General features: G+C 24.2%; 2 protein-coding genes and 1 non-coding gene across 9 annotated transcripts in view; 1 reads left to right on the forward strand and 2 right to left on the reverse strand.

The window, feature by feature from the left end:
* The first annotated feature begins 118 nt into the window (after positions 1 to 118).
* Positions 119 to 1,513, forward strand: Pban (pheromone biosynthesis-activating neuropeptide). Its single transcript, NM_001110712.2, is given in 3 exon segments — positions 119 to 308; positions 777 to 1,013; positions 1,187 to 1,513. Coding segments are annotated over 3 exon segments (588 nt in total). The 5' UTR covers positions 119 to 202; the 3' UTR covers positions 1,432 to 1,513.
* Positions 1,297 to 25,409, reverse strand: part of LOC724517 (la-related protein 1B) — a 29,866-nt gene continuing 5,753 nt past the window's right edge. The window contains exons 2-19 of one of the 7 annotated variants that reach the window (XR_001703439.2): positions 21,236 to 21,309; positions 20,823 to 20,876; positions 20,245 to 20,413; positions 20,023 to 20,127; positions 19,739 to 19,893; positions 19,415 to 19,539; positions 19,135 to 19,324; positions 18,238 to 18,786; positions 17,764 to 17,921; positions 17,086 to 17,311; positions 16,837 to 17,004; positions 16,423 to 16,682; positions 16,185 to 16,345; positions 15,615 to 15,869; positions 15,102 to 15,235; positions 14,255 to 14,770; positions 1,976 to 2,226; positions 1,297 to 1,399 (exon numbers count right to left, since the gene is read on the reverse strand). Coding sequence is in view for 4 of the 7 variants with exons in the window: in XM_006562440.3 (XP_006562503.2) it covers positions 14,276 to 14,770; positions 15,102 to 15,235; positions 15,615 to 15,869; positions 16,185 to 16,345; positions 16,423 to 16,682; positions 16,837 to 17,004; positions 17,086 to 17,311; positions 17,764 to 17,921; positions 18,238 to 18,786; positions 19,135 to 19,324; positions 19,415 to 19,539; positions 19,739 to 19,893; positions 20,023 to 20,127; positions 20,245 to 20,413; positions 20,823 to 20,876; positions 21,236 to 21,309; positions 24,063 to 24,099 (3,315 nt within the window). In the remaining 3 variants the exon portion in view is untranslated. Of the gene's footprint in view, positions 1,400 to 1,889; positions 2,227 to 6,221; positions 6,648 to 13,768; positions 14,771 to 15,101; positions 15,236 to 15,614; positions 15,870 to 16,184; positions 16,346 to 16,422; positions 16,683 to 16,836; positions 17,005 to 17,085; positions 17,312 to 17,763; positions 17,922 to 18,237; positions 18,787 to 19,134; positions 19,325 to 19,414; positions 19,540 to 19,738; positions 19,894 to 20,022; positions 20,128 to 20,244; positions 20,414 to 20,822; positions 20,877 to 21,235; positions 21,310 to 24,062; positions 24,152 to 24,797; positions 24,816 to 25,409 lie in introns of those variants that run through there. The other 6 variants (XR_001703441.2, XR_001703440.2, XM_006562440.3 and 3 more) reach the window with 6 other exon arrangements.
* Positions 20,554 to 20,638, reverse strand: Mir6052 (microRNA 6052). Its single transcript, NR_130407.1, is given in 1 exon segment — positions 20,554 to 20,638. It is a non-coding gene; the product is annotated as a microRNA 6052 (primary transcript).

Raw genomic sequence — 25,409 nt, forward strand, 5'->3', positions numbered from 1 at the left:
TTTCTTAGTAGGAAAACGGATTCATTTCAAATGAAATCGGGGAGAAAAATAACAGTTTAGTCCGGGGAAAGACAATGGGGATGAAAAAAGAAAGGAAACGAACACGTAGGGGTAGCTTGCACCCCTATAAAACCAGGAGCTGGGAACGTGTCAACATCATTCGCCGACAACTTCCCGTGATAACGTGTACCCGAACGAAGCGATGATCGGTTTCGCCGTATTTTCGTCTTTCAATCGTTTTACGACCATTTTCGTCTGCGTACTTCTGTGCGTGGTCTACTTGCTGTCATATGCCTCTGGGGAATACGGTACGTTTTACTGATAGTGATTTGTGAATATAATAGAAAATTAATTGCATCACAGAAAAAAATTGTACATGATAATGATACTTACTGTTATGTCATACACAAAATATTTAAAATTCTGTTTAAAAAATTAAAAATCATTTTTGGAGAAATTTTTGCAAACAAATTGACATTCATTATTATGTTAATTACAAAAAAATAGTAAAACTTTTTTTATACATTAGAATATTATAAAAAGAATATAAAGATTTATATCAAACCTTCAAATTTAATTAGCATTTAAATGTTCTTGCTCTGCTGAATTGCAATTGAAGAATCATAATTTTATTTATTAAATTATTTAATATTTTAATAGCATTATAAATATAACAATAAATGAACTCTGCAACAGCAATATAATTAAACTTCTTCTTCTAATCTTTCTATAGATAAGATATAATATTAATATAAAAGTATGTTTTTTACAAATAGATGGTAGAGACTCATCAAGTGGCTCGAATAATGACAGAGCACCAAGCAACGAGTTTGGTTCGTGCACCGACGGCAAGTGTATCAAACGTACTTCGCAGGATATCACTAGTGGTATGTGGTTTGGCCCCCGACTTGGACGAAGACGCAGAGCGGATCGAAAACCAGAGATTAATTCTGATATTGAGGCGTTCGCCAACGCATTTGAGGAACCACATTGGGCCATTGTTACGATTCCAGGTATATTTAAAATACATATATTTATTGTTTCACGAATACATCTTCATTATTCAATTTTGCTTTCATTTTGATGATGATGACTTTTTCTGGAAGAGAAGGAAAAAAGTGGCATGTTTCTTTTATGATATTCACTGAACACAATTTCACTTCAATTGAATAAAATTTCTTTTCAGAAACAGAGAAACGACAGATAACACAATTCACACCCCGTTTGGGAAGAGAATCGGGTGAGGATTATTTTTCATATGGATTTCCAAAGGATCAAGAAGAATTATACACGGAGGAACAGATATATCTACCTTTATTTGCATCACGTCTAGGACGTCGAGTACCCTGGACACCATCTCCCAGACTTGGACGTCAGTTGCACAATATTGTTGATAAACCTAGACAAAATTTTAACGATCCACGCTTTTAAGACTGGTTTGATGTTCTGGATGATTAATAGCTAATGATATAGTGTAATTAAGATCATATTAAGGAAATAAAGGACTTGTATTTATTTGTATTATAATTGCAGTATGATTAAGGTGTTGTTTTTCTTTTTATTAATAATTTTGTATTATTTTACTCTTTTTTATTAATTGATTGTTTAGTAAATAATCAACTTTTGAAACTATGGATTACATTAAAGTAGCAAAGTACTTAACTTTACACAAAGTAGCAAAAATATATTTATTTTATCTTCGATGATTGATATTTCATATAGAATATTATTAAAATAAGAAATTTGTTTTTTTAAAATTTCAAATATAATAATTAATATACATAATATAATGAAACATTCAAAAAAATAAACAAAACAGTTTTCAAATATCATTATATTTTTTAAATTTAAATAAATGCAATTATTTTATAATTTTGTGCTATAAAAATTATCATAATAACGTCATAATAAACAAAAAAAGAAATTTTTTTAAATCTTAAATGTGATGTAATTAAAAAAATAGAAATGGTAAAACCGTATGTGTTATTCCTGTCCGCTCTGATAGTAAATGGTTACTTGAGCAAGGAGAGACAGAAAGTTAACTTGTATCTGCTGCCTGTGTTTCCAAGCTTTATGGTTACGACCGCAGTCTATGCCGCCACATGGCCCATGGTAGTTCCGGTCGAAGAGTTACACGCGTAGTTACGCTTTTCCCTTTGACTCCTTCCATGTTTCCTTGCCACGGGAAGGAATTTAACCCTATCTCGTTGCATTTGTAGTGTCTGTCTGCGAAAAAATAAAATAATCCTACTTTCGTTCTTTTTTTTTCAATTTAAGAAATAACTCAATGAAGAAAATCTATATCAATAGATATTGCTTTAAATAATTTTTAGGTTATTTTTATTTGTTTTCTATATTTGACTTTTTTGATACTTCATATTTATTTTATTTCCAATTGATATAATAGACTTGCTTCTAATTTTATAAATATTTTATTTTTTTATTTTTCAACATTGAAGTTAATTATTTATATATATTTATTCTAAAATCAAGTAATTTCAATATTTTTATTTTTTAATATTTATATGATTAATTTAGAATATAATATAAAATAATTTAATTTAAAAATATATAATATTTGAAGAAAAATATGTATAATAAAAATTAAAAAAAGAAAGATTCCAAAGCTCAAGATATTAAAATATTAAATTTATTATGTATTATATCACTGCAAATTAGTTATTAGGTTAATATATGAACAATATATAATAAAAAAAACACGAATTGTTGTTTTGCAGCTTGGTTTTTTTTGTTCTTTTTTTTTATTATTATTATTGTTATTATTACTTAATGCATTCACAAACGTTGTATCTTTCTATGCATACAAGATTTAGAGATCGTTCACACGATTGCTCATATCATCACTTCTTACAATTCAATACTCATATTTCTAGGCAATGTATTACAACTACAATATGTAAATTATATATAATATATATATGTTTATATTTTTTTTTTTCATTTTATTTTCTCCATCTTTCTCTCATTGATTCATATCTATCTTCTATCATACACACATATATGTAACATACACACAACATACATCTCTTTATCTTTTTTCATATAATAATATTTCATATAATATATTTGTATGCTATATATATATATATCATATATATCATATATATGTATGTATATATATATATATATCATATTTACATGATTGATATTTTTTTGTTTTGACAGTATTCTGATTTATCAGGGTATTATGCAAAATCATTGTCATAGCTCAAATTGTAAGAAAACTCAATCTGCATCATCTACGTTTACTAATATTGTAGTTAAATTTAAAAAAATACATGAATTATTTTGGATGAACAAAAAAACCTGGTCCATCGATTTTCTCCAAACTGCTTATATATCGATCATTTTCTAACTGCTTCTACCATCTTGCAAATCTTCCCATCAACGTTAAACCTACTTTATAACCACTTTTTCTTTTTTCTTATTTTTTTTAAAATTATATATTTAATTCGTCGTTTAGGGATAAAAAACGATCAACATTCTTCTAATTACATATATGTCTTTTTTTAAATAATTTGACCATTTTTTGTTATACATATTAATCTTTCATGTTTTTTATATCAGTTTTTCTTTGGATGTTACAATGTTTAGATAAAATTTTCAATACGCTCCTTTTATCTAACGTATTATTTTATTTTGCTTTTTCTTTTTTTCTTTTTTATTTTTAGTTCAATTTTAATTATTATTTCCCTATCGAATATTTTATCATGTGTATAGTAGAACAATTTACATAGTTTCTTTATTTTTTTTTTCCATAGAGATATATTAAGAAATGGCGCTTGATAAACAATAATTAAAATCAATAATTAAAGTAATATGAATATTAAGATGAACATTATGTTACACTTTTCTTCAATTTATTGCATTCACTTCCATTTTTTTTCTTTCTTTATCATTTTTATTTAAATATTTTCAAATGTATAATTCTTATATAACTTAATTCCGTATTTTGATTTACGTTGATTCCCTAGTGAATTAATTCCCTAGAAAATGACCAATCGATTATTGAATAATTAATTTTCTAAGGAATGATTTATCATATATAATTAAATTTCTAATGAATAATTCATCAATTTATCAATTATTTATTTATTATTTTTCTCACAAAAATAATTGTAAAATTAATTATGATATAAAAATAAAATCAATTTTCAAATTATAAACTGAATTATCGTAAATATTCTATTTAAAACAAATTTCAAATATCATACATATTCTCTTTCGATTTATAGAAGTAGTGCTGCAATAGGAAGAAAAGTTACTTAGATGGAAGAAGTTAATTGATTTAAATTTTGATTTGAACGGAATAAAAGCTCCGAAATGTTTCTAGAAATGCAAATAAATATACAATAATATAAACAAAGTTCTCTTTTTTATCGATAAATAAAAAGCTTTTGTCAATCATCTTTAAAACCGATTAATGCTTCTAAATATTATCAATACACCAAAGATTAACTGTCATCATTTTTAGACAGACGAATTTTGCAAAAAGATTTTTACATAATCCTGATGACCTAACCTTAAATCTACAATTATAAGTATAACATGCTAACAATAATTTTTTTTTCATTTTAGTAATTTTTTTTTTTTCAATCGATTATAATTACACAATCGAAGTTAATGAAAAAAAACCTGAAGGATGAGGTATAAACCAAAAGATCTATAATTACACTATATATATATACATGTACAAATACGAGAGTTTAATCGAGAGATCAAGCTAGAAAACGAAAACATAAAAAAAAAAAAAAAAAGAAGATAAATCGATATAAAGTTAATCTTGGCATAAAATAAAAGGTACGTTTTATAAAACAATTTCTTTTTTTTCAATCTCAACACTCTTTCTGACTTGAATTTATCTGTATAGTTTAGCATAAATCTTATCGTAGAATTATTATTATTTTTTTTTTTTAATTAGCAATATACACATATATTTCATATATACAATATTCTATATATTATATATATGGAATATATGTGTATACGTATAAGTAACAACATAAGAATTTGCAATAAATATAGTGCATTTTTTTTTCTTCTTTGAACCCTTTATAACAGAATATCTGCTGGGTGACACGGATCTAAGGACTTCCAGTAAAAATTATTTACAATATTCTATAAGATCGTCGTTCATGTTAACAAAAAAAAAAAAAAAAACATATTCTTTTCTTTTGCTAAATGATTGAAGAAATTAATTTATTTTCCAATTAGTTTAGTTCCTCTGTCGTATTTTATTTTTATCTACTGTGAAGTTTTCTTATGCTCAATTTCATTTTAGAAATTAATCATAAATAACAATAAAAAAAAAAATAGAATAGAATAGAATAAAATTATAATATGATTATAATACGACTTTCATATTGTGTAAGAAAATATTAATGAATATTATTCTCTTATTACATGTTAATGCCATTCTCGAGTTTCTGAACGTTATACCGTGAAGAAAATATGCTTCCATAAATTCCATGAATATACATTGAAGGAAAGACTAATCGTTTTGAATCATGAACTTCAATGGTGTGGCTCGAGTCTTGTATATATTCTTCTCTACAAGTGTATTTATATCTCTTAGCGATATATAATCGTACCGATCTTAACCAAACATTCTATTTATAACAATTATTATTAAGCAATTGTAATGTAATATCTCTTCATCGAGAAACGAGTAAAAAAATTCAAATTACGAGAAATTAATATTAAAAAAATTATGTAAAATTATTATTTTTCGAATATGATTAAAATTTGGTAAAGAATTGGAAAAATATCGTCTCAAATTGTTATATATATATATATAATGAAATGAATATCATCATGATCATTTTTTTATAACTATGTTGTACAACAAATTAAAATTACAGTCATCGAGTATATATACACAATTTCTTTCATCAACAAATTATGCTTAAATATTAAAACAACAAAATAACAATAACAAAAAAAAAAAAATATTCATGATATAAATATTACTTAACATCAAAATAACAAGTTGTTTTATATCAAGTTACTTAAATGTATAATTTACGACAGAGGAATTCAATGGAATTCAACAAGAACGACAATCGAATCTTAGCAATAATTATCGTTACCCCTAACCTTAAAATTCGATTAAATCTATCATGATTTTCCTCTTTTTTGTTTTAGCGATACGTTTTTTTTTTATTTTTTTTTTTTTTATTATTTATTTATTTTTTTCTTAATTAAAATTGAATCACTCGCTTAAAATCTAATTTTAGTTTAATTCTAAAGCCATTTTGCAATAAAACGGCAAAATAGAGACCATGAACACGTTCTACGTACGCAAGATATTTGCCATTTTGATAAACTTTGTTTATCTTTCTTCGTGTACATTTTTCTTTTTCTGGCACCAATTTTTTTTTTCTATTATTCAATTTTATTTTCTTAATCCCCCTCTCTTTATGCAAACCGATCTTTGTTCGATCGTTCGAGATTGTTGTATTTACTTTACTTTATTTTTTTTTTTATTTTTTATTTTTGTTGGTTTCTTTTTCTCGTTATTATCATGAATTTTTTTTATCAAATATCTTATCATCGATCTCGACAGTGATGTCAAACGATTTTTTTGTCACGTTACGAAATTTATCGTGAAATGAATCGACTTAAAGCTGCAACAAACATTCGAAACAAAATGGATATTAACTAATTTTGTCAAAAATTGTTAATATTATATTAATGTTTCAATTTTAAAAAGAATAGAAGAAATATGATTTAAAATATTTAACTTTTGAAAATTTAATTTAGTAAGTTATCAGTAATTTAAAATAAAGTAAGAAATAAGATTTAATTATTAAATTTTCCGTTAGTAAATTATAATATTCACTTTTTAAATTCATGATTAAAATCTATTTGTTAAATCTTTTCATTGGAAACAAAAAATAAAAGTTATAGATATAGAAAAATTAATAAAGATGTGACACGTATTGTGTACATAACAATGCAAAAGAGATATAGTTATGAAATTAATATAATGATATCAAAAAATTATATCGCCAAAATTGTATATTATTGTAATAGGTATTGCCCATATTTGAGAATATATAAACATACTTTTCATAACATTCATTCATAAATTAAATCATTCTACATCTTGAATTGCTTCTTGTATATGTAAATAACATTGATAATTTATATTTATGTATACAAATTTTTATGTAAATTGTTCATTAAGCCAATTAAATACAAATATAGAGAAGATAGAGTTCTGAGAAAAAAAAATATTTGCTAAATACAATATTTTTAGAATATTTTTTAATTTGCAAATCAGTATGTTTGTACCAAGTTCTTTTTTATTATATTATTACAAGAAACAATTCTAAAATTGCATAATTTTAAAGAAATCAAATTACTTATCTCTCCCTTTTTTCGACTCTGGAATTAATAATTTGAATGTCTAATTGATTTTATAACCATGTTACATCATATTACACACCGCCTATACTTTGCTCGCTCTTTTTGACTCCACTTATGTGATGCTCTCTAAATCGTTACTTATAAGTTTTTAATGAGACACATTGACGTAATATAAATTATATCATCGCGATTTTTATTTTAATTATTTATATTAATAGCTAACGATTCGAGTCTATGCCTACATTAATACTTAGAAGATCATCGCAAAGATTATTATTCAACTGAATTCTTTTCTTTTAACGCATAATTTTTATAAGATAAAATATATATATATATAATTAAAAAATTGTAACCGGTATCATTTATAAATGAATTCTGAAACTTTTATATATCTTGATCTTTATACCTTATTAATTAAGTACGAATTTTTATAGAAAAATCGGATCAAAATAAATTGGGCGAGAATCAAGGAATACTGAGTAAACGTCATAAAAAAAGAAAATGATAATAATAATAATAATAATAAAAAAAGAGATATAAATCAAGCTTTTTCAAGAATGTCTATAATATGTATATAATCGTATTTTTTTTTGCATTATAAATCCCGTCTTTTAATAAATATAAAAAAATTCTACAGTTATCTTGATCTATCTTTAACTTTTACTTTCTTAAGAAAATTTCTGAAAGATGATATTTTTTTTATCTGGTGTAATCAATGCAATTCTTCTAAAAGGAATAACATAACCTCTCAGGCGTTTCCAATATATTCATAGCATGTATTGTAATGTTAATTCGAACGGACATAGGAACTCTAAAATGATCACCGCTCTCCAAAGACGAGCAACGCACGTTTTTTTGTTTTGTTTAATTAGTACGAGGTCAAGATTTTCAAAAAATCGACGCACATCTCATTATATAAATTGTACAATCACATGTATATTTTCTAATTATAATTGAATTAAAAAGTTAATAAATATTCGTTTAAATATATTCTCAATGATTGAATTGAAGTTCATTGATTTATCATCAAAATGTAAAAACAAATTATTAAACAATTGAAAAGCAGATTATTAACAAATCAATTGAGGATTAATTTTTTTTTTTTTTTTGAAATTTAAATATGACAAAGAATCAAAAGGAAACGATGAGAGGAAGAAAAACGTATATAGAAAACAATGCAAAGAACATATTATACTTCACATTATATCTAGTATTATTATTATTATTGTTAAAAGATTATATCTTAGTAGTTTTAATGAAAATAAATTACTTCATTGTTATATTATCTGATATGATTGTAATTTCTTGAATTTTCTCATTATATAATATTTCTTGAATCAATATACAAATCAATATACCAATCAATGTATACCTATTTCTGCTGCATTTTCATCTTGCTTCCTCTCAAAGTGTCCTAATGACAATTCGCCTTATTCTAATTTAACATAAATTGCCAAATTATTTTGGTTCGACAAATGCTATATTTATGTTGATTATATAATGTTATTAATCTGAGGAGTTGTTTAATTATGAAATAACAATAGAAGTGTTCTAAATCTGTGTTAAAAAACGGAGAAAAAAAACGATTAACAAAATAAAACAAAATAAAAAGAACAAGGTGTTAAATATACAAAAATATAACTCTTGGGTGAATTCATGAATTCTTATGGATATACGCAAAAACTTTAAAAAGATATCTTCTTAATGTATCCTTTGAGAATAAAAAAAAAAAAATATTCAAGTACAAATATTATGATAGATATTCGTTTAAAAAATGGTGAATTCATAAGATACAGTAAAAGGAAGATTATTCGATTTTGTGTGCAAGGCACGAATAATAGGAAGGAATATTTGCCAACAATTCACTAGTTTTGCTACAAAAGATTTAAACAATTGTTTCGTGATACAGTTTCTCCTCAATTATTACAATTTTACAAATATAAAATTGTACGATAATTATTAATGATATAAAAAATAAGATAAAAAAAAAAAGAAAATTTTTTTCTTTTTTACATCTTCTGTTCATTATTTTTGTTCAAAAACAATATTGACGATTACGTTGACTCAGTGCGTGACTAGTACATTAAAAGACAAGAACGGATTTGCAGAGTTTCCAGGCACTTGTATGGAAATTCAATATCGACTTTTTAATTCTTTCTCTATAAACCAAAAATTGTCAACAAGGAATCAAAACAGTAAATATTAGCAGAGTGTTACCCGTTTGTATTTATAAATATTATTTTTTTTATAAATGATCAAATTTATGCTCTTAAATAATATAATTTTTTTTTTTTTTTGACTATGCTTTATTAATATTATGTATTGAAATTTGATTTAATAGATACCAAATTTTCAACCAATTTTGTTTATCTTTAAAATTTTTTTACTTAATTTGATTAACACGTTATCATAAGTGCTTAATTATAATTTCTAATGTATCCTATTAAGCGCCTAACATTTTATACAATATATAATATACCCTATACAGAATATTATACCAGAATAAGTGGTGATTAATATAAACGGTGATGATTAAAAAGATTTTTAAAAGAAAAGACATAACATTCTTCCATTAAAAAATTCATTTTCATGAAAATCAGATTTGAATATTTGACGAATAAATGTGTACGTTAACATAATAATATAGTCAATGCAATTATCAACTACTCCTATTTAAAATTTAATTTTCTTAAAAAAAAAAAAGCATCAAAGCATAAAAAAAAAATTTAATTCTACATTTTTATTTTATTTTATTTTTGTTAAATAATTTTTTAGCAGATTATATTATCTTTATTCAGTCAAGATTAAAAACACGTATAGTCGACAAATTTTCAAAATTGATTTTTTGCAAAACAAAATCTAAAATAAAAAAAAAAAAATTATTTTACATATATTCTATTTGTAGAATATATCCCTGCCCAGTTATATTATATCACTATTCAGTCGGGAGTTAAGTGCACATGTACTCGAGAAATTTCCAATGTCGATTTTCTCGGAAATTCTCGATTCTGAATCTTCAGAGGCCTCAAAAGAAAGTTTATCTACATATTCATATAGGCCTATTTATATAATCGCATTAGCTGATCACAATTCAAAGTTTTATGATCGGTATTAAAATAGAGTTAAATCAAAAAATTTGTTGAGTATGTTCTTTTTTTTTTTCAATGAAATATGAATTTGACAAGAAATTGTTAAAAACATGATATTAGTCCACTCTAATATAAATAATGATGGTCAACTAACGCAACATTTATATATTTGGATAATCAAATTAAATAATATAAATATAATGGTAGACACGTTAAATTCAAAAGCAATAAATTATTCTCTTACAATTTGCACCTTGAATACAGAATGATTTTTTTGCTAGGGGGCTCCAAAAGCAGTGCCACAGATTTGTTCTTATTTCAATAAATATATGCAAATATTATCATGCTGTGTAATATATAATCATATCGTATTAATATATGTGATTTTTGGCAATTGTTTTTTTATTATAATATAAGAAGTTCATGTCGAGACACGTGTAAAAAATAAAAATAAAAATTATGTTATCAGCAACACTGTCTTTGGATGTTCTAGCGAAAGAATTATATATTCTTTAGAAGAGCAAAAGTATTAATCTTGCCCATATTTATGAAATTAATGAAAAAATTATTAAGCTTCTTACAGATTTGTCTCATGCTCATATATCGTCGCTTTATATTATAAAATTTCTCAGATATAAGAATTAATCGGATTATCAAGAAAGAAAATTTTTTGTGTGTCTGAAAAAATTAATCGGGAAGAATCAATTAACGAATAAATCGGTTTAGTATCATGCACATTAGTCAAAATTGTTTACACTTCTACAAATAGAGTTAGTTACTTTAATCATTAAGTTTATTATAGCGAGCACAACATAGTGAGGAATACCGAGTGGAATATGCGAGCAAACTACTCACCAAAGTTGAAATAAATTAGATATTCGATTACTGAGCGAAAATCTCATCGTCACAATAATAGAATTAGTAGCCATACGGAATAGAGAGCACCATGCGGAGAATCAGCGAACGACTTTTAATCACCATGAAACAAAAAATCACGAGTCACGTGATAAATTGCCAAAATATGTGTACGACCAACAAATATACTTTTCTTATTATTATTAAATTTAAAATTTAATAATATATTCTATTTTCTTTATCAGTCCTTAACCATTTTTTTTCTGATTATCTGAGTAATTTTTTATATTTAATATTCGATAGAATTTTATATAATTTCATTAAGAGTTTTGTTTGAAGAAAATTATTTTTCTTTGATTCAAGAACCTAATTTTTAAATATTTTTTTTACACAATCATAATATTTAATATTAATATTTCTATGCTTTTATTAATATTTGATAATTAATTATTAATTTTAGATCGAAAACGATAGTCGATTAATAATAAAAAATTAATTTGTTTGTCAGGAATGTTAAAGCATTAAAAAACAGAAACAGATAATAATTTCGCTTTATCTCTGTTTTTGGCAATAAAGTAAAAAATATGATGAATATTTATAAATGAATCTTTTAATTGCTACATTTTTTTAAATTTATAAATATTAAAGAAATTGAACCATAGAGCAAATATAATTAATAAACGAAATTCATTAAAAAAATAAAAAAGATTTTTAGTATAGAAATTAATATAAAAAGAGCAATTAGAATATTTAATTAATAAAATTGAATTTCAATCTTTGATAATGAAAATAAAATAAGATAAAATAATTTATGTTTGGAACTAACAAGAATTTTTACTATAAAAATGTCATCCATTTGTTTCTTTTATTATTGTACCTCTATATCATATGACCATTGCATTAATATGGACGGGCACCATGTTTCACCATGCATATGAAAATTATAAAAATATGGGCATAGATTGATCGGTTATTTCTGGATTTTTTGCCATTACAACAGAGAAATATCTATATAGCTGAACCTATTTGGACGGACAGCATTTCATTATCTGTTCCTTTTTTATTTTTGCTGTGAATATCTATATTTTACTCCGCGTATGGATAAATTGTTCGTTTTGATACGAATATATATTAATGATACGGATAGAAAATTACACTGTATCGTTTCATTGAATAATATTTGATATGGTATATATAAAAGAAACAAATAAATATCCACTTTCATAGTGATGTCGTTATTATTTTTACTATTTTCTCAAAAATTCTTCAAACATTCTCCATAACATTGAGATAAATTGAAAATTAATAGACTTACATGTATCTTATTAAAGGAACAACCTTTATAAATTTCTATACATAAAATATAATATTATCCATCGGCTACGAATTGAATATCCTTCATATGTTCATATGACATTTACAATGGTAATAATTACATTTTTGTTTTCAATTTAATTCATATGAAATTACTTTAAGAAATTTTTAATTGATTCAACACTTGATTTAATTTATTAAGCATCGAAATTATTTAAGTTTCAATTAGTATTATTAGATAATCAAACATGTTACACAATTTGTCAAAAAACTATTTACCTATATTAAGCTAAGCTTTTCATATAATTATCCATATAATTAAACTTGGTAAATTATAAAAAAAGTTAGAGAGATAATTCTCAATATTTAGAATTATAAGTAATAAAATATAGGTATGTGATGTTCTTATCAAATTAAAAGAACAAAAAAATATTTTAAAAATTTCATACATTTTGTATTCTCAGTGTCTTGAAATTGATACGAATGCGATTCAAAAGTCAAATTTTTGATAAATATCGATGGTGAAAACGATATATAATTCATTTTTAAAGAAATTACTTTTAACGAGACAAATTATATTATGTTAAAAATAATAACTTATAATGAAATAAACAAATGAATCAAATATATTCGCTGATTATTCATATTAATTTGAAATCAAATTAGTTTCTTCTATTAATAAAGGACGAAGAAACATGTCCTGATAATTCATAATCCAAGTATCAGATGTTGAGATTCAACGTGCATTAAATATTTTGTCTTGTTGAATTTAAGATAGAATGAAGATAGAAGAATTGAAAATAGAATGAACAAATTTATATTGATAACTATTTCTTACTATCCTCTAAATTGAAGTTTTAATTTTATATCATATAGTTTATCTATAAATGATTCTTCTATGAATGAAGACATAATGATAACTCGAGCAATGATAAAATAAGAGAGAACATTTTCTCGATTTCAACTTTTTCGATAATAATGTCGTCATAATTGTATACATTGTACACTTTAAAAAGCTATAACTTCTTTTTTTCTTTCCAAATGGAAAAATTCATTTGAATAAATGTTTTCAATGAATATGCGAATATACGAATTCATTGATATTATGAAATGTTATCGTGTCTGGATTCTCCAGATGTGCTCATTCAATCTGGATGGCCTTTTTTCTTTGCTGCTACAATTTTAGCAAGTATCCTAACGGATGAACTGAGCAGAGTTTAATCTGAGTTTAATATATTCCTGATATAAGCAAGAATAATTGAATATATGTATATTCGTAAATACAACCTTAACGAACTACCTTAAAAACAGCTCGATGAACTTCTCTTAGAGACGAAGGAAATCTCCCACCTTCGCTTATAGCGTCACATACAGTTTCATTATTCTTCCCTAACGATCTTCAACAAAGTTAAAATTGCGCTGATCAGTTCATCTTTTTATATACAGAATTTTGTGCTTATTCTTTTACACATTCTAGAACACTGTGACCTTCTGTATTATTTTTCAAACGAAATATTCCCTTTCCTTAGAACAAGTATTATTCCTATCCCAGGAGCAACGCACTTATTCATTTTAGCAAATCGAGTAAGTGCTTATGCACTTACCCTTCGGTTTTCAAGCTGATCTCATTTTTGAGAAATTGACGTACTATCCGTCTTGATTGTAACCGACTTCATCTGCTCGAATTTCGAAGTCATCTGCAAACGATCTCTATTTTGAGATTTGCTGTTCACTTCCTGAGGCTTTGTACAAGAGCCAGAATTTTGTCTGCTTCGTGATTGCTGTTGTTTATTTAAATCTCGTTGACTATTCGAGAAAGAAGAAGCAGTGTCGTTCCGTCTTCTGGAATGGGCTAATCGTCCAGATCCGAACGAACCAGCTCTGTTACGAAATTGTGAAAGATTCACTGATTCCACCCGAGATTTTTGCGCAATAGGATTGTTTTCAGAACTCGAGATTGGCAGTGTTACAGTACTGGAACCGCCAGATAATCGACGAACTCTATTGGTGGACGAAATATCACCATCACCTGCACTTTCGGACACACTTCTATTTCGTCTTTTCGCAGCCTGAGATCGTGAATTTGCAGCAAATGCTTGTAGCATTTCATTTATTTGAGGCTGTAAAAATAAAGGAAATATAGTGCATATTTACAATATATAATGCTTACAACATAAACTTTGAACATAGTTTTTCTTATAATTTTTTTTTTTTTTTTGGAAAATATTGAATTATATTAATTTGTATCTCATTTTTCATATTCTATTTCAAATATTATTTGTGCTGAATTCATGACATTTTAATTTTATTTTATATATAATTACACGTATAGTGAAAATAATAAACATTTTTTTTCTTTCAATTAAATTTTAACTTGATTGAATTACAATAATGTTGTTATAATGTACATAAAATATGTAATTTATATTTTACTGAACTGAATTATATTACCTCAACTACTCTAAAATCTTCAATGCTCTTGAACTTGGATAAATACTCCTGTAATTTAGGATCTATTTGAAGTTGATCAGAATGTTTATAATACTTTAAGAACGCCCAGAATTTTTCTAAGCCATATAGTTGACCTAAAATACAATATAAAGTTTTAATACTGAATAATTTATTATTAATTTATATTATTGAATAATACTAATAAGTGAATAGTGAAAATCATAATACTGAATAACTATTTTATTATATTAACACTAAATATACCAATAGTCTATGTAGAAGACGAAATAAATTTTAAAATCGGTCATTTGACCATTCGTGATACGTTATTATTAATAAATAAATATTTGTTGCTATGATAAATACCACACACGAGACAAATCATTCTCGTGGCATCAACTGAACATTTCATTTGTTATAGCACAATTTTACCGTTTAACTATTAAGGAAATTGAATAGTTAAACAACCTATGTGTGCATTAAATTTAATCTTAAACAAAGAAATTTACTAACCACTTTCGTAATCTTGTATCGTTTCGACTTGAAAATCTTTATAAAGATCATGTCTAAATCTTTTTTCCAAACCATAACTATAAAATCTAAAAAGACATTCCAAACCATATCGATAACCCTCTGAAGCATCTTCTTTGGCTACAGTCCTGAATTCTTCATACATAGTACGATTGAAATTCTCTCGTAAGAAGAATGACCAAAAACGGAAAAGTGTGTTCATTTCTTGAGATTGGCCGATTCCAAGTCTCTTGCGTTCTGAAATAATATAAATGTGATTAAAATTTATGTTCTTAAATTAATTATATTCTATATGTATTACAATATTTTTTCAGATCCTCTTTTCTCTTCATAATTATTCCTCAGTCGGGAAAAGAAGACAAAAATAAAATAATTCATCATTATATATATATATTATCATATTAAAAATTAATTAAATTTTAAAATCTATTATAAATTCTTTTATTTATAAGAATAATTCGTTTTAATTATGGTCTATAATTTTTAAATAATTCTATATGTAATGTATCATAAGAAAGAAAATGAAAATTATAAATGAAAATTCATATTTACCTTTTAAACATCGCGAATGATATTTGTGATAGACCTGTTGCGTAAAACCATTCTCCTTCAAAAGAGCATGACTCGGATGATGAAAAGTAGGTAAAGATTGTGGTGCGCTTCCATAACTACTCGCAAGGTAACCTTCATTTGGACTTGTCCCAGCACTACTTCTATACAAATAAAATTCAAATTTAAATTTAAATTCGAATTTTTCTTTTTTTTAAATTATTAAATGATATAAATTTACCCTGTAGAATATGTACGCGGTCGATGCTCTCGAACATCCATAATCCAACCAACATGATGCTCAACAGGAGGATTATTGCTATGCCGTGTCTTTCTTTTTCGCGGTGTCCTAGGATCGACTGAAGGTTCATCTTTTACTACCGCAAAGAAACGAGGAACTACTCCCCTTCTACCATTTCTACTATTTCTTGATTTATCATTCCAACGATTTTTATCTACACGACGATCTTTTCTTTCTTGAGTGTCAACACTTGTTATTACCTATTGACAACATATATATATATATTATATAGTGATGCTAAGAAAATTCATATATAATTATAATTTTATCATATCGAAAAAAAATTACAATAATATGAACATTATAAATTAAAATTAAATATGAATATACATGAAACAAATATAAATTATCAACCTGTGTTGGAAGTGAATGTGATACTTCCATATCTTCTATTGCAGATGGCGGAGGAGGAGGAACTTCTGGATTGGCTTTTTTAGGTGCTTTAGGAGCCATTTTCTCAAAATCTTCTTGACTAATTACATTGACAGTTTTATAGCTTCCAATTGACGATGAGGATCCATACTGTAGAAAATAAAATAAAATAAAATAAAATAAATAAAATAATTAAAATATGAGAATATTTTTAAAAATTTTTGAACTTACCCGTTGACCATCTTTTATCCATAAGTCTTCTTCATAATAATACAATCCATCATTGATGGCTTGCTCAAGTTCTTGGGTCATTTTTACTCTAGTTGTCCAGTCACCGGTTCGATCATGACCCTCGTGTTTTGGAATACGCGTCGATATAGGCACCGTTGTTTGTGTAAAAATTAGAAGTTTATTAACATCTCTATCTGATAATTCATAATCTTCATCATCTTCAGACCTACAATATATTACATGTTAACTTTCACACATATAGAGTGACCTGAAAAAACGATGCAATAATTTAGAAGCATATAGTACTGAATAAAATATAAAAAAAAATAATTAATATAAAAATCATTATTTAAAATAAAGATTTTTTAAGATTCTCAATAAAAATTAAATATTAAATTTGCATCAAAATAAAAAAAAATATAAAATGCTTTTTTTTTATAAAAATAATATAAATCTATTTAAAATAAATATTTATTTTTATTTTATAATTATTCCTTTCAAAAATATTCTTCAAAAAATATGGATATTATATACTTTTAAATTATATATATTTTTTTTCAAATCACTCAATATATATATATATATATATACATCGCATATATATAATATCGATACATAAAATTAAAGAATCGCTAAATTTTATATTATATAATTAAAAATAAATAAATAATAACAAACCATTCAGAAAATGCATTGTGCCGGCCAGTTGGTGGTGGTGTATCAAGTTCCTCGTCAAATTGAAAGTCTAATTCTTCTCTTTCTTCATTTTTAACGTTATCAACTTTCTCTTTTTCTTCGCTTTTCTCCTTATGTGATGGTTTCACCCTTCGCCTTACCTATTTTCATGAACTCAGTTATTACTTATTACTAATAGTAATAACTTGTTTGAAATAGATCCACAGTTTGTGTCGTAATTTTAATACATCGACGATTCGGGCAAATATTCTAATTTACTTAATTGGTAAGAACGACATCCTATTACACCTTTGTTATAAATTCATTGTATTCTTTACATTTCTAGGTAAAAAAGTACAGTTCAATTTAAGATCTTGAATAACTTGTAAAAGTGGAAGTGTGTTTTTTCTGTGGATTAAAAAAACGCGAAAATTTAATTTCAATGTTGATACTAATAATACACGAAAAAAAAATTACCTCTTTCCAAACATTATTGGCCGATTGTGATTCTCCATTAATTTGCACTTTTGGTGCTGAACTTGGACTAGAACATTTGACCGTTGTAGACATTTCATCATCCGGTTTCGAGAATTCATTTCTCGAGAACAGTGATGAATCGTTACTCGGTGCTGGAATGATTTTCATTTCTTTTGACTGTTCTTCTGTCTTAGTTTGTTCATTTTTACTATCAGCCGCAATAGGTTCATTATTTTTTTCTGTCAGTTCATTCGGTATGAACTCCGGTACGTCAGGATTTAAACTGTCGCCTATTGACGAGGATATGCTTTCTGATTCACTGAGCCTTCCTATTGTTGGGATAATGTGGTTGGATTGAAGAATACGCGGAACTGGGGGAATAGGAATCGTTGATAAGGGTCTAGCAGCAGGGCAAAAATCTGATTCAGACGTGGAGGAGAGTATTACTTCGTTTTGAGACGGATTAGAAGTATTAGATGATTCCGAAAACACAGGATTTCCAGCTGCATCCAAGATAGGCCACTTCAAAGGATCTATTTTCGTTCTGACCTAATAAATAACAATAATATTAGTTATTATTTTATTATTATAGAAATTTTTAAAATTTTCCGACGATTTCTCGATTTTTTAATAAAATTTAATATTATTTAATATTTTATGAATGATAACTCCTATACCAATCAATTACTATGATATCAATAAACATATTTTCTAGATATAATACTTGTAAGGAGGCCTACTTTCAAACTCCATTCATTGAACTTAAATTAAGCTCGAATGGTGTCAGCGAATCCTCTTCCATTTTATTTGGCACAAATCTTTCATCAAATACATAAAAAATGTAGATGCGTCTTAAATATGATTTGTGCACTATTAGAGTTATGAAAATGTATTTACCTTAAATCCATCAACTAATTCTAATTTATCAGATTCCATAATTGCTTCAATAACAAGTCCAACATCTGTCGTCAAAGTTTGTACACGATGGAAAGATGCAATTAAAGTAATAGGTAAAAAGCCTTGTGCATCCATTTTACGACGCAAAAAAAAATCTCTTAGAAGATTTTCCTCGCTAAAGTAATATTCTCTATAAAATATAAATTATATGATAAAAAGAAGTAAAATTTCACTTGTATTTTATTATTTAATGTTCAAATTTTTAATTCATCAAACTTACATTTGATTTCTTAAAAATTCTTTGAGTGTTGTTGTATTTATATTAATGAAATTTGTATTATTAAAATAAAACGTTCCCATGTAAGCCATCATGTAATTAGGATCTAGAAGCCCAAATTTGTGCATCTAAAAAATTATAAAAATTAAAAACTTATCTAGAAATCTAGTATTATTTTATTTTAAATCATTTAATATCAGGTCTACTTTCTTCTTTCATCAAAATATATTATGAGAGATTCCCATCAAAATATCATCATTATTATTATTCACATTGTTTATTATTTTTATCATATATCAAATATTCATAAAAAATAATGAACATTACCTGCATGTAGACTTGATCATGCCTCTGTCTAAAACTACCACGGTAGGCGCCTCGTCCACCTCGTCCTCCTCTTCCTCTGTAACTTCGTCCACCTCGTCCACCTCTTGTGATATATGCAGGTCTATCATGTTCCCTACTTCTATACGAATCTGTTTCTGTTAAAAGATACAATTTTAAATTTAATATTTAATTTTTTATAATATTAATATGCAATTCTTAAAAATATGAATATAAGGATTATTTATAAAAAAACAAATAATAAAGTACATAAATTTATTAAATACCTTCTCCATTCTTTTCTCTTTGATTGTGATACTTTGGAGAACGATCTCTTTTACTTCGGTTTTTTGTTATATCTATTTCTAATGGTACCCATTTTTGTTTATTTACTATAACAAAAATATTAAAAATTTATTTTTTATAAATTTTTTATAATTAGAAGAAAATATATGAGTTAGAATAATAAATTATTTATTTTTAGAATCAAATAAATCAATAATTATTACCTTTCTTTTTTTTTTCACTACCATCTATATGTTCTTCATTATCATCTTGACAATGGTTTTGTTCCTTATTTTCCTTTCCCCTACTTTCAACAGCACTACCACTACTTTCTTTACTATAATTTTGTTCAATTATACCATTTTGCTTTTGTACTGCCACGACTGTTTTCTTCTAAAATGAGAAAATATATTATTAGACAATATGCGATGAAAATAAGCAAAATATATTATTCATTTTATTAAAAAATAAATAATTGTATAAATGTAATAAAATTTCACGGATAATAAGTATGTCCGCAATGAGGCCACATTCAATATTACTATAGCAAAATATCTACGCTCATAGATGTATAAGAAATTATATTCTATGAGTTCTAGCTTTTGCATAATTTATTTTTTATACTCTTGCAATAATAGATTGTTTGAAATATATAAAAAAAATAAATAATTTTATATTGATTAAATTAAATTTTTAATAAACTGAAACTATTAAAATTATAAAAATAAATTAATCAAATTTTTGCGCATAAAAAAAATCATATTCAAAAAATTAAATTATTGAAAAAATAACTTTGACGCACCTCTCCTGAAGCTTCCAAGGTTGGCCAATCACCAATATCGGAGAAGTCGCTCGCCTATTAAATTCATAAACTAAATTTTAAATATAAGCAATATGATAAAAATTAACAAAATTTTATGAATAATGTTTCAAATTCATGGAAAAAAATGTTTTTATAAAATTATTATATTATACATATTTATGATTATAGGTTATATATTATTATATAAATAAATATATAATTTATATTACATACATATATTTTAAAAGATATATATATATATATATATATTTATAATATTTATAATATTATAATAATATAATATTTAATACTTTAATAATATGTATATAATATTTAAAATGTTCACTAAATAGATATTCCAAGCATAAAACATGATTTTATCATTTCATTATAAAATTAAAATCATGACTTACCTTTCGATTAAATTTTCTTCTATCTTTTGTGGCTGTCACAATAGTCGGATGATTTCCGGCGTTAATGCCATTTTCTGTAAAAGAAAAGAAAGAAAAAAAAATGAAAGAAAAAAGAAAGAAAAAAAAAAAAAAACAATAAAATATATCAATGATAAAGTAATATAGAAGTAAATGTCAAAATTTTCAACTAAAAACAATTTCTTATCGAGTTATTTATCTATTCGAAAATTTTGTGACCTCAAATAACTACAGCAATATTTCCTAACTTTTTTAAGTTAGTAGTTATTTCAAAGTTATTTCGAAACTTTTAGATTTTCACAACCGTAATTTTTATAATAAAAATTTTATATTTATATTCTATAACTAATAACAATATTTATTTATTGCATTAAATGACCTGTTATATTTTTCACGATTATTTATAAATATTAATAAATATTAGATATATTTAATTAATAAAATTTATAAAATAATTTTCACGACACTGCTGAAATATCTTATGAAATATTGATTTAGAAAAACTGTTTCATAAAATGTTTATATATATACAAATACCTTAAGAAATATATTGAAAATATTTGAATAAAAAAAAAAAAAAAAAAAAAGAAAAAGAAAAAAACATGATAATTCTTATTGATTTATTATTATCATAAAACATTATTCAAATTAAATTATGCAAATGTTTTTTTATTTGTCATGCAATTACATAAAAGAAATGTATACAATATCAGTATACATAAATCATAATATGGAAATTATATTTTCCATATTACTTACTATTATTAATTATACTAAAAAACTTAAAAAACTGTATATTTTTTATTTCTTTACTTGAAATTATTTAGCAAAATATTTTCTTTCAAGCAAATGATTCTTGACATATTTTTACAAATATTCTTTTTTTTTTTTTTAAATATAAATTTATTAATGCATTTTATTTGCATTTTATATATAACAATGAATAAAATGTTCCATAACATACTTAAACAAATTTAATATTATCTTCAATTTCCTTATTTTCTATAAATATAATTTTCTATAAATAAATGATATATTGTATGTGTTAGAAGTGTACAAATCTCTTTTTAAAGTACAGCTCATGTTATGCAAGTGATATAGCTGTAGATTTGCTTATTGACCTGTTTTTGATTTGAATCAATCTTTTATCGGCTACTTCGAAAATACAATTCCTACGAAAACGAAAGTATATAACTTCACACTTCGTATCACATTTCTGTTTTTCGTTCTACAATTCGATATTGTTGATAATTTCGATAATTTCGAAATGGAATAAGAATCATCTACGATTAATTTCGAATAAAACGTGGCATGTAATAAGTTATATGTATATCTTGCACAATGAAACGTTAAAATAAACGTAACAGAATTTTAATTAGTTAATATTGAAAGATCGATAAAAGAAACAATATACATAGCTAGGAATTAAGAAGGATTGATAAAAATATAAGAAATCAAAGCAATAAAGATGTCGCGAAGGAAATATACTAATTTTATCGACTATATTAAATATTATAATTAATAACCAAAGTCAGTTATTAATGCGAATCACTTGATTTTTTCATTTAATCCATAAGATTACATGTAATCAATCAAACAGAATGCTACAAATCGATAATATTTTAAGATATTATTTAAGATAATATTGAAAGAAAGAAATTAAAAATTAAATTTTATAATAATATATTATCATTATAAATGTTCATTTCTTATAAAAAAATTTTTTTAATTTTTACCTATGTAAATATTGTATAAAAATTTATATGTAAATTTTGTAATTCATTTTTCAAATTTTCAAAATAATAATAGGATAATAAATGACACAATAATAATAACATATGACATAATAAATTATATCTACGATATCACTTTATATATAAAGCAAAATTTTTTATATTGATAAGCCTATTATAATTCTAATAGAAACATAACCTAACATTTCAAGTTTAGATAATTCAAAAATGAAAAAAGTAACTGTATAAAAATAGTTACAAATTTGTATATACATTCTACAAATTGAAATTTCTTAAAATTTAAAGCATTATTTGTTAACTAAAATAATTATCTTAAAGTTTTATTTTTTTAGCAGATTGATCTATCTTGAATTTGTCTTGTAGCCAAATTAATTTTCAACTACAGTAAACTTCGTCGAAATAATAATGTCATATTAATCTAAAACATGCATTATTGTCAATATGAAAATAATAAATAATATATAATATATAAATAAAATATCTTTTTTATATCCATATTGTAAAAATATAAAATTATAAAATTATTACTAATAAAAAAATTAATAAATTTAAAATTTTAAATTTTTAGAATTTAAAAATATATAGATAAAAATCAAAAATAAATTTATACAATAAAATATTTATGATAAAATTTATAGAATAAAAAATTGTACGAGTTAAATAAACAATGTTTTTAATCCTTAATATATATATATATATATATATATATATATATATATATATATATATATGTTACCTCTGACGTAACATTTAAACTTTTCCGTACGTACCGGACGTACGTGTATATTATCTCAGATGACATTATAATTTTACCGCATTAAACATATGTTACATAAATAAAAAACAAAACATATGAAATTATTCAATTTTTGAATATTTGTCTTCTCATTTTATATATTAAACAAATTATTTAAGAGATTTTTTTTTATTTAAATAATTTTTTTGGTTAAAATAAGTTTAAATCAAGTTGTGTTTAGATTCATTTATTACAAAAGAATGTTTTCGTTATTCAATATTGTCATTAGTAACAATTTTCAAAATTAAGAAAAACTTACGTTGTATAGTATCAGTTTTATTTGTATTAATCTTCATTATGTATTGGTCTCTTCACGTAGGAAACAGCTTCGTTGGATATTTATGTTCACTAAATGTTTTTTTTAATAAACAAGGATTCCCATTAGAACACAGATAGTCATTAAAAAAGCGAGACTCTTTAAAAATTACAAAAAAAAATCACATAACACCTGAATCTAATAAATATAATAGCAATTGATCATTTAACACTATTTCACTTCCAAAAAGATGCAACAGGTATATTCGTACATTTTTGTTTTTTTTTTCTTTATATAAATAAAATTATTTCACTGTTTCGAATTGAAAAAATATTATAAAATAAAATATTATATAAAAATAAAGAAACTTTATAAATTATAAAAGAAAGAAAAAAAAAGAAATGAAAACGAAAGAGATTCAGTTTACATGGCATTAATATAGGTTAGAATTGATGAATATGATGAAATAATTTTCCTATTGATTTTTATCTTCTTGCACACATATAAAAAAAATTGATTAAAGGATTAATTAAAAAAATATATAGCTTTTATCATATGCTATGAATTTTATTTTTATAAAAAATCTTTATAAAAAATAATAATTAAATATGAATAAAATATATAAATATAATTTACTGATGTTACTTCTAAAATAATTAATACGCAATATTTTGTTTTTTCAAATCCGATAAATTGATGCATTTATTATATATGAACAATTAATTAGTTTTAACTTACGAAATATTATTATTTCCTATTTAAAAACAAATGTTTATACATCTTGCATAAATTTTGTTTTTCTTTTATTAAAAATTTTTTAATAGTCTTTTCGAACAGTGAGCACTAGAAAAAAATTCTTTTGACTAGAGATACAATGAAAATCCGCCGTTTTATATCTAAGTTGCAGTTCGAGAGTCAACGCTGCACTGAACTCCTAGGCAAAAGGAGAGAATCAACGAAGGCGTACAGCGACAAAGTATAGTAAATACTAACAGCTGTTCGCTTGGATATACAAAAGTATAAAATGCAATTCTTTCAATTGATTTTTTTTTCAATAACTTGAGAAAGTTTATTATTAAATAAATAAATAGAACAATAATTATTATGCATTATTAATAATACATAATTACTAATAATTATCATACATATTTGAATAACGAAAAAATGATATTTATAATATTTATTTTGTTTATATATATATATATATATATATATATATATACTAAGCACATTCTTATAAACTTTGTTATAATGAAAACTCAAAGAAAATTAATAAAAAGATGTTATCAATGTTATTTTTTATAATAATATCATTATCATTATTGCATGATAGTATTTCCAATTAAATTT

Source organism: Apis mellifera, linkage group LG6 (assembly GCF_003254395.2).
Source record: "Apis mellifera strain DH4 linkage group LG6, Amel_HAv3.1, whole genome shotgun sequence".
In the NCBI taxonomy this organism is placed as follows: domain Eukaryota; kingdom Metazoa; phylum Arthropoda; class Insecta; order Hymenoptera; family Apidae; genus Apis; species Apis mellifera.